At 54.6% G+C, this 10,151-nt stretch overlaps 1 protein-coding gene and 1 long non-coding RNA gene across 5 annotated transcripts in view; both read left to right on the top strand.

Moving 5' to 3' along the window:
- RUNX3 (RUNX family transcription factor 3) overlaps positions 1-10,151 on the top strand; it is a 65,061-nt gene that overhangs the window by 34,271 nt on the left and 20,639 nt on the right. For all 4 annotated transcript variants that reach the window (XM_030942210.1, XM_030942211.1, XM_030942212.1 and 1 more), the window contains exons 3-4: positions 872-1,134; positions 3,019-3,175. In XM_030942210.1, coding sequence (XP_030798070.1) covers positions 872-1,134; positions 3,019-3,175 — 420 coding nt within the window. The remainder of the gene's footprint in view (positions 1-871; positions 1,135-3,018; positions 3,176-10,151) is intronic.
- Positions 189-849, top strand: LOC115900711. Its single transcript, XR_004060384.1, has one exon. It is a non-coding gene; the product is annotated as an uncharacterized LOC115900711 (long non-coding RNA).

The following is a 10,151-nucleotide window of genomic DNA, read 5'->3' as shown; positions in this document are numbered from 1 at the left end:
CCTAGGCTCCCGCGGGCCCCAGCCCGGGGTTGCAGAAGTCACAGGCCCGAAGCAGCAAGAGCTGGGGAAGCCCGGCCGCGGCCAGCGGGGAGGAGGAGCGAAGGGGTTGCGCCCCAGCGTCAGGGAGATGCGACCCGGGAGAGGGCGACAAGGGCGCCTTCTGTGGGACCCGGACGTTCTAAGCAAATTTCTAGCATCTGCCCCGGGCTCCCAGAGCTCTCGGGGGCCCTGGGCTGTGGCACGGGGGCCTCCTCCGCGGGGTGGCGCCTTCCGCCCCTCCCCGTTGGGCGGCCTCCGGCAGGCCCCGTTCCTCCCCGCGAACGCCACCGAGGTGCCCGCGATGGGGGCTCCGCCGATTGGCTGTGCGACGCGTCGCTCGGGCCGGCCCCGCCCCGCGGGCCCCGGGGGTACTAACCCCGTGCGGGCGGCCGCGGCCCCGCCACTTGATTCTGGAGGATTTGTTCTGGGGCTGTGGCCGCGGAGTCGAGGCGGCCGCGGGCAAGCTTCGGGGAGGGAGGCGGCGTTGGCGGGGGCGGCGGCACAGCCCCGCGCGGGCCCCGCCGCGGCCCAGGCAGCCGGGACAGCCGCGAGGGGCGGCCACACGCGGTGCCGCGCGCCGGGGATGCGGGACTAGCCGGGCAGGCTGCGGGCGGCCGTCGGGCTAGCGAGGCCTCGCAGCGGGCGGGCCCTGGCGAGTAGTGGCCGGGCGCCGCCCCCTGCGCCCTGAGGCCCGGGCCCCGCCGCTTCTGCTTTCCCGCTTCTCGCGGCAGCGGCGGCCGAGGAGGCGTCCGCGCCGGCCGCCCCCGGGGGAAGCCGCGCAGTCGCCGCCCGCCCGGCGCCCTGACGGCCGCTGTTATGCGTATTCCTGTAGACCCAAGCACCAGCCGCCGCTTCACACCTCCCTCCACGGCCTTCCCCTGCGGCGGCGGCGGCAAGATGGGCGAGAACAGCGGCGCGCTCAGCGCGCAGGCAGCCGTGGGGCCCGGAGGGCGCGCCCGGCCCGAGGTGCGCTCGATGGTGGACGTGCTGGCGGACCACGCGGGCGAGCTCGTGCGCACCGACAGCCCCAACTTCCTCTGCTCCGTGCTGCCCTCGCACTGGCGCTGCAACAAGACACTGCCCGTCGCCTTCAAGGTGAGTGCGGGACCCGGGGCGGGAGGGCGCCGGCCCTGGGGCTCCGGGCGTCCAAGCTGCGGGAGCCAGAGCCTCCGGAGCAGTGGGGAGGGGAGGTGCCCGAGACGCCGCGGCGACACCTGAGCACCCGGTTCAGTCTTGCTGCGCACTTGGCTCGGGGACATCGGCGTTCCGTTTTGGATGCGCCCTGCACGGATGACTTTTAAGGGGGTTACCCCGCTCCACCTGGGTTTTAGGGCACCCTGCGTAGAGACGTTGGTGCGGAAATGGGCGGATGGGGTTTTGCACCCCCCCCAACCCAGATCGCTCAGACACAGCCCTGCAGGTAACGGAGAAGAGAATCCCGGGACCGGGGCAAGGACACCGCGGGTGGGGTGCGAACGGTGAAAGGGCCTACCCTCCGCCGCCAGCACCCCTCCTCCCGCGCCGCTTCTCAGACGCTTCCTCCTCACACCCTCGGGCTTCCGAAATTTTACCGGACGGCGCTAGGCCGGGATCGGGGCACTGCTCTCCAGACGTTTGCTCGGGGATATTCTGCGTCCTGAATGGCGGGTTGAGATTGGGGGACCCCTAACTCTGGCAGCCCCCAGCCATTTGGAGGACCTTTTTCTTTATGCCAGGGAGTAGGCGACTGTTTCATTTTCATTTTTTTAAGGGGGCAGCGAGATGAAACGAAAACGCCTCGGTTTTCCCCTAAACCTCTCACAGCTGCCGTGAGAAAAGGGCAGGGCAGGAAGGGCCGGCGGCTGGGGGTGGTGCTGCCTGAGGTGGCTGGAAGCGGCGACCGCTGGCAGCTGAGGCCGTCCCTGCTCCCATTAAGACGACTCCAAATTGGAAAAAAAGGATGAGTGGCTCTTTGAGGTCTCTCGGGTGACATCTTAAAATACCAGTGGGGGAAATCTCCCCGGGAGGGGGGGAGGCCCGTGTGACTTTAATCGTCAGATCGTCAGATCGGAGGTTTTACTGTCACTTGGAGCTTAAAAGGAGTCTTTGAAATTAAAAGAAGACAGGATGTTGACAGGAAATCTGGCCTTTTTAATCAGATCCCAAACATTTTCTCCTTGAAATTTTTACCATATGGATCCCCGGTCCCTGCACGCGGCGGCCACGTTTAAATGGTTGTGACTGTGTTTAAAGTCTGATTGTTTTTCAAAAGGCATCTGCCTCTCCGTGCTCCTGGGGGTGGGGGACTTGGGGGAGACGGTGCTTAGGGGACATCACCACCCCCATCCTGCAGTTCCCAGCAGGTGCATCCTTCCATTATCAAAAGACCCCCTCTCACTTTAAAGGGGTTTTCTAGGTGACCTTTTTCAAAACACCCGTGAGTTTTGCATTCTGCATTTTCTCTGCATAACGAATTTAGGCTCTGCAGAGGCCAATAAACCGGTCCTCGTCCACATTTCAGGGCCAAATTTCATGCCCTAAACAGCTCTTGCATAAATTGAGTGGGGGTAGCAGCCCTGTTGTTATTATTGTTGATAGTCTTTTTCGCTTGGAGACTTCGTTGCTAGGAGCATGTTGATTCCTCTTTCGCTCCAGCCGAAGACAACAGGGGAACTGCACCCCACATCATAGTGACTGGGCTGATTTCACAGGTCTCTGGCTGAGATTTCACTGAAAGGATGATTTCTTGGAACACAGTTTATGTCAGCAGTTGATCTAGGATTTTGGTGTAGAAGTCCGAGATTCCATCTTCTTGTTTTCGTGATATTTGAGGGAAGGTCTTTATTGTTTTTAAGCCTCTTCTCCACCCTGCATTGGAGAAATACGCAGTGCGCCTGGGACCTAGGGGAGCTGCCCAGCCCAGCCCCTCCCCTCCTTTCCCTGGCCTCCCTCTTCCTTTCTAAGCTGTCCCCCTGCATCCCCCCTGCCCCATGTCTTCAGGTGGTGGCACTGGGGGACGTGCCAGATGGCACGGTGGTGACCGTGATGGCAGGCAATGATGAGAACTACTCTGCTGAGCTGCGCAACGCCTCGGCCGTCATGAAGAACCAGGTGGCCAGGTTCAACGACCTTCGCTTTGTGGGCCGCAGTGGGCGAGGTAAGTGGAAGGGAGGCCTCGCCAGTTCAGCATTGGCAATGGCAGGGGCAGCAGGGAAGGAGGTTGAAAGAGGGGCCTTAGAATCCCTTAGGTCTCTAGTCGCAGCTCTGTCTAAAAACAGCAATTTGTAATCCTGTAGGACGTTACAGATTGCTTTGAGGGGGTGAGGAAAGTTATGGTCTCTCGCCAGAAAAAGACACACTTTTCTCCCAGTTTCTAGGGTTTACCAACTCCTGAAACCGTTCATGCCACCCCCCTTAACCTCTGGTTAAGCACACTTGGTCTCACAAAAATTGCTGGCACGAAATGGTGGATTAGCAGGCTCAAAAAGGGAGCTTATAGGTCTTTCAGCAAGGCGGTTGCAGGACAAGTGCCTGGTCTGTGGGGCCCAAGCACCCCAGCCACCCTCTCCATATGGGGCAGAATCTCCCCCACACCTCAGGCTCTGTCTCTCCAGCTGTGGTCTCCCAGACCCAGCTTCCCAGCCCCTTTGAGCCCTAGGTGGTCTGGAATGGAAGCTAATGCGGCTAAATGTTGGAAAGCACAGCTCGAAGGCTGCCATCTCCTGCCCCAGAGTCAAGGCTGGTGTGCCACCCTGCCTGTCTGACCGACCTTGGGCAGTAGAAGGAAGGCGGGACAGGGGTGGGGGGCTGTTGAATGGGAGGCTTCTGGGACCTGAAACCCATCATCACTTAACTCCTGGGTGGGAAAGTCCTAGAAACCCTGCCTCTGTGGAATGGAGGCCTGAGGGTCCACTGGCCCTTTAAGACTAGGAGAAGTGGGAGTCGCCCTTCCCAAGCACCAGGCCCTCCTCCAGCTTTGTTAAGAAGTAAGCTGGGTTCCCTCTGCTCCCCAACTCCACACAGGCTGAAGCAGAACCGTGCTTTTCATCACCAATAAACAGGACCTTCTCAAGGTTCTAGTTCCTTCTGAGCTGCTAGTCCTGCTCTGAAATAGGCAGCTGGGCACCACTTTTTCCTTTCCAGTCATTGAATGTATACATACAAATGTCAACCATATTTTGACTTTTCAGCATTAATTAAAACCAGGACATTATTTGCATGTAATAAGTGTTTACTTGTTACTTTTTATGAAACTGAAATAGTTTACATTCTTTCAAACATTTCCTGTTCCTGTTGGCTCCCTTCCCCACGCACAGATTTCTTTCAAACGGTGCCCTTAACTGGTTGCAGGTTGATGGATGGAAAATGTTTCCTTTTATGAATTAAGCTTTCATTGCTGCTCCTAATTAGTCTCCAAGTCCCTTTTGTCATCCACAATCTCTCGAACCCTTTGCAATTTAATCCCAGCCCTGAGAGGAGAGTCACTGGTCCCTGGTCGGTGGCAGACAAGGCTGACGGCTCTGTTGACTGCGGGGCAGTGGCCAGGTCTGCTAGCCCAGGTGTGTGTCAGGGGCACTATAGCTGCTGCCTGTTGCGAGGCAGGCAGAAGTGCTGTCGATCGGGGAGCCCAGCAAGGCGTCAGGAACTTGATTCTCCCTTCCCACTCCCTCTCCTGGGAGGTGAGATAAAGAGAAGAGACAACGATTTTCTGAGTTACCGAGATCTTGTCTGGCCGTTCTGCACACTGAGAATGATTTTTTTTAGTGGTTTTCATACCCACAGACTTTGAGCCCCCCTCCCCAGGCCTGCAGGGAGGGAAACGGGTTTCCAAAGCATTGGTTGGGAGCTTACCCTTGTAGCAGGAATGGCTGAGGCTGGGATTGTGGCTCTGGGAGATGCCAGAGGCTGAGTTTATCAACCATTCTCTCATCCATCTCCTCTCAGTGGTCCATAACCAATCTCAGTGGTCCTGGGAGGCAGGAAGTGATCTGAGGAGGAGTTCCGGTATCTGAGGAACTGTGGCTAAGGCGTTCAGCCTTCAGAGGCTCGAGGTCTTTGAGAGCCTGCATTCTAGTATCGGGCACCCTGTATTTGAGTCCCAGCTCTGCTAATGACTTGCTGGATGACGTTGGGCAAATGACTTAACCACTCTGTGCCTCAGTTTCCTCAGCTGTGAGATGGGGATGATAATCGTACCTACCTCATGAGATTTTGGGAATGTTAGAGAAATTGATACAGGTGTATCAGCTGGCACATACTGAGAGCTGGATACATGTTAGAGATTTTGTTACTTCAAATGCTTGGGACTGGAGGAGGACATTGAGGTCCTTTTGAGCGGTGACAGCCACTGATTCTCTGATTACTGTGTGGTTTGGGCGGGGGTGGGGGAAACCCAGAAGGTGTGAACTGCTGAGTGGGAGAGGTGGAGGCGGTTGGCAGGGAGGAAGGAGGGTGCCGGGTCCGCTGGCATGCAGACACACATCTGCAGTGCCCATCCTGCCAACTGGGAAATTCCCACCTGAGAGAACAGTCAGTGGTTGACAGTGACAATCTGGGCGACTTTAGGAGATGGGACACTTTGGGACTTAAGGTCTGGGGTTGGGACCCAGAACCCTTGCCTGGCTCTCTGAATTCTGCCAGAACTGAGAAGTCTGATGGAAACCTCTGCTTGTTTCCTCAGAAACAAGTTCTACATTCTGTCTGAATTCCAGGAAGATGGCTTTCCGTGAAAGACATGCACCCAGTAACACCACAGAGCTCTTACGATAGGGCTGAAGGTGTGAACCAAGAAAAGGAAGGGAAGAAAACCAGGTCATTGCTGTCTCCTGCAGTGATTAGGGCTGAGGTCCCTGCCCTGCCAGACGCAAGGAGCCTATCTTACAATATATATTTTGTATCAAACCTTACTATTCTACATTGAAATGTGTAAATAATGTAACCTCCCTGTTTACATGCAGTTGCAAACTACGTTATTCCATAGCTATGATGGAGAAGAAAAGGAAAAGTAATTTATAATAAAACCCTGATTTGAATATGTAAATGTTGAGGCCAGAGGACTCCATGAGGTGGACGAATGCCCTCTACGCAGAAGCCCACAGCAGAGGGAACAGGCAGGGTGGCAGAACTCAATCTGAACCTGGCCTTGCTGCCAATACCATGACTTTCTGAAGTTGTCAACAACTCTTGGCAAAGCGCTGAACAAAATTTAAAAAGAAAAAGAAAAAAGAACTGTCTTTCCTTCTGGAAAATTCAGTAGATACTAAAAGTGCAAAAAAAAATCCTTTATTTTATGTCATGAGTTAGGTTCATGACTCAGAGAATTTTTTTCTTTTACTTTTTTTTGGGACAAGGTCTCGCTCTGTCACCCAGGCTGGGGTGCAGTAGTGCGATCACTGCAGCCTCAACCTCCTGGTCTCAAGCAGTCCTCCCACCTGAATAGCTGGGACTATAGGCATGTGCCACCACGCTCAGCTGATTTTTTAAAATTATTTTTTGTAGAGATGGGGGTGTTCTTCACTGTGTTGCTCAGGCTGGTCTTGAACTCCCGGACTCAAGCTATCCTCCCGCCTCAGCCTCTCAGAATGTTGGGATTATAGGCATGAGCCACCGCTCCCAGCCAGAGGACTTTTATAAGCAAGTTTTTCCCTCCCAGGAAGAATGAATCTTCACCACCCTGGGCAGTGCTGGGTGCTGGCGTACCCCACCACATACACACACCCCACCCCTAACGCTGCCAGTGCCACCCCAGCACTGTGGTGACCACACGCCACTGCAAATCCCAAAAATGCCCCTCTACCAGGCGGCCACGGGCCTAGGTGAAAATGAAAAGCACATGGTCTCCTGAGCTGTGATCAACAAGTTAAAAAGCAACCGTATGTCCACAGAGATTCAGGGTACAGTGTGCTGGTGCAGGCTGAGGGAAACCACTGGTTGGGGGAGAGATGGATGGCTTCTTGGCTGAAGTTGAGAAAACCCCGAGGTCCCCTGAGACAGACCCGTCCCCTCCCCCACCCATGCAGCTCCTGTGGGTGGGGCGGGGACCTTCTACACATAGGAACCAGGCAGAGAGGCTCAAGGACTTGCCTGAGGCCACGCTGCCACCCTGGCTGGTTCATGATGGGTCCTGGAGGAGTTTTTGGAGCCCTAAAGGAAACCCGTTTCCGAGACCGAGGCTTCTCCCCTGCAACCAGGGCCAGCTCTCGGAGAGCCTGGGTTTACACTTCCTGGGCTCCTGACAGATTGCAGGTTTGCCCAGGGCTCCTGCACGGAGTTGTATCTAGATGCTGAGAGAGAGGGATGGATGGGTTTGCCGCTGCCGGGCAGAGAGAGAGCTGGGCAGGGCCAGGGGAGCTGAGGGGCACTCAGGGCGACAGCTTTCTCCCACCCCTGCTCCCCAGGCTCCCTGTCTCCTGAGATCCCGACGCCTGCCCCTCCCTCTCACTCCTCCTCTTAGGCCCCACACTCCTCTCCTTTGTACTTGGGCGGAGGTGGTGACAGGTTCAGAAGCTGGTGGAAGTGGCCGAGGAGTGCTGGTGACCTCAGGGGTGGCATGTGGTTTGCTACCTGGTGGGAGTGGGGGCTTCTCACTTCTCAGGAGCAGGACCTTAGTACCTGTGTGGAGGGGCATGCTCTGGCACATTCTGACTTTTCTGAGTCCTGCCTGGATACTGTGTGACCTGCTCAACTCACTGCTCCTCTCTGAGCCTCAGTTTCCTCATCTGCAAAATGGGAGCCATTATCTCTGCCCTTAATTTGTTTAACAAATGTTGTTGAGCACCTACTATGTGCTAGATGCTGTCCTAGGGGCTGGAGACACCGCATGAAAAAGACAGAACTTGGGCCCCTGGGGAGCTTATAATCTAGTAGAAGGAGACAAAATGAGTAGATGGATTATTAAAAGCATACGCATCATGAGAAAATTCCAGCAGGTGCAGGGAATAGAGAAAGGGAGTAGGAGGGCCTGTGGTACTTCGGGTTGAGCTGCTTAGCCCTTTTTTGTTTTTGTTTTTGTTTTTGTTTTTCTATGGGCCCCTCTGATATCTGGTGAAGCCCACACACCTTTCTCAGAATGATTTTTTTAAGGTATAAAATTAAATGCACAGTATTACAATGGAAACCAATTCTATTAAAACATAGCAAAATACTTTAAAAATTGTGGTAAATGTACTGTTTTGTTCAGTGTATTAAATAAGATCTAGCATTGGGTCTAATGATGACCATGGTTTTGAAGTTGTGACGAGCATAAAAGATATTTAGAGAAATCTGCAGCAACTGTAATGTGATATGTAAGTATCTGTGACGTCTGTTGGTGACAAGGTCACAGGTACGGCTGATAATACCTCTGTGGTTTGTTGCCTACGCTCATGCTTAAGAGTGATGCTAAATTTCAGTTAGAGGTTAGGGACAATACAGTTGTAATTTTTTCCTATCCCAGTTCTCAGGCTCGTTCAATTCTACGGAGCCAAGTTAAAAACGCCTTCTAGGCATAGTGACTTACACCTGTAATCCCAATGCTTTAGGAGGCCAAGGCGGGAGGATCACTTGAGCCCAGGAGTTCAAGACCAGCCTGGGCACATAGTAAAAGCTTGAAAAAAAAAGAAAAAGAAAGAAAGGAGGGAGGAGTGAGGGAGGGAAGGGAGGGAGGGAGGGAGGAAGGAAGGAAGGAAGGAAGGAAGGAAGGAAGGAAGGAAGGAAGGAAGGAAGGAAGGAAGGAAGGAAGGAAAAAAAAAAAAATTAGCCAGGCGTGGCGGCGCTCACCTGTTGTCCTGGCTACTCAGGAGGCTGAGATAGGAGGATCACGAGCCGGGGAGGTCCAGGCTGCAGTGAGCTATGATCGTGCCACTGCACTCCAACCTGGGTGACATAGCAAGACCTTGTCTCAAAAAAATAAATTAAAATTAAAAATGCCTACTTTAGATAAAGTAGATAAAGTGACCAGGGAAGGCCTGACTGAGAAGGTGGGTGACCTGAAGGAGCATTTTAGTAAACTTTCAAATGCTGCTGTGGGCCCAAGGCCCTGTGACAGGGAACTGGGGCCCATTAGTCCTCCGGGTCTGGAGTCTGGCCCCTAGGGCTCTGGGCTGTCTGCCTAAACTCCCCATCATAACCAAGAAGGTGCTGGACAATGCTGGCAGGGTCAGAGGCTCAGGGACCCCAGGAGAGTGCTGGGCTGGTTAGAGGAGGAAGGGGTCCAGGAGAGAAAAGACCTCAGAGTGAGGAAAGGCAGTAGGGGGTGGTTGGGCAGGGAGCCCAAGGTGTCTGCCTGGCACTTCCCTAGACCATCTGCACTTTCTGCTTCCAGAAATCATGCAAAGTGGCCCTGTGACCTGGGAGTGAGAGACCAGGTCTGTTCTGACCTGGGGCCCCGGGGGCAAGTGCAGTCAGAATTTCTATCCCTGCCTCAGCCAGCTGGCTTAGGAAAAGGCTTCCAGAGAAGCGCCTCGTTTCCCAGTTAGAGTCACACCTCAGGCCGGGCGCGGTGGCTCAAGCCTGTAATCCCAGCACTTTGGGAGGCCGAGACGGGCGGATCACGAGGTCAGGAGATCGAGACCATCCTGGCTAATACGGTGAAACCCCGTCTCTACTAAAAAATACAAAAAACTAGCCGGGCGAGGTGGTGGGCGCCTGTAGTCCCAGCTACTCGGGAGGCTGAGGCAGGAGAATGGCGTAAATCCGGGGGGCGGAGCTTGCAGTGAGCTGAGATCTGGCCACTGCACTCCAGCCTGGGCGACAGAGCGAGACTCCGTCTCAAAAAAAATAAAAAATAAATAAATAAATAAAAAAATAGAGTCACACCTCAGTGGGTCTTGAGCTTTAAATTCCCCCTGGTGTCTCAGAGGGCCTTGAGTCCTGTGGCATGGCTCCTGGCAACCTGGCTGGTTTAATTTTGTTCTGGATTCTCCTGCCTCTGGGTCTACACTTTTCACTTGATCAGTTGACCAACAAGTACCCGGCCGTGCAAAGAGAACTGTGAGATTCTGGTCTCCACCCTGAGCTTATCTCCCACCTGCAACATGGGGATGTTGAAACCTACCTGCTTACCTTGGAGGCTTGTCAGGGGGACACCAGAGGGATGCGCTTGGGCAGCCTCCCTCGGTGACCATCCAGTGCCAGCTCTGGGGTACAGGTGAGAG

This window comes from Rhinopithecus roxellana, chromosome 12, assembly GCF_007565055.1.
Source record: "Rhinopithecus roxellana isolate Shanxi Qingling chromosome 12, ASM756505v1, whole genome shotgun sequence".
NCBI classification, from domain to species: domain Eukaryota; kingdom Metazoa; phylum Chordata; class Mammalia; order Primates; family Cercopithecidae; genus Rhinopithecus; species Rhinopithecus roxellana.
This window is presented reverse-complemented; position numbering and strand designations above follow the sequence as displayed.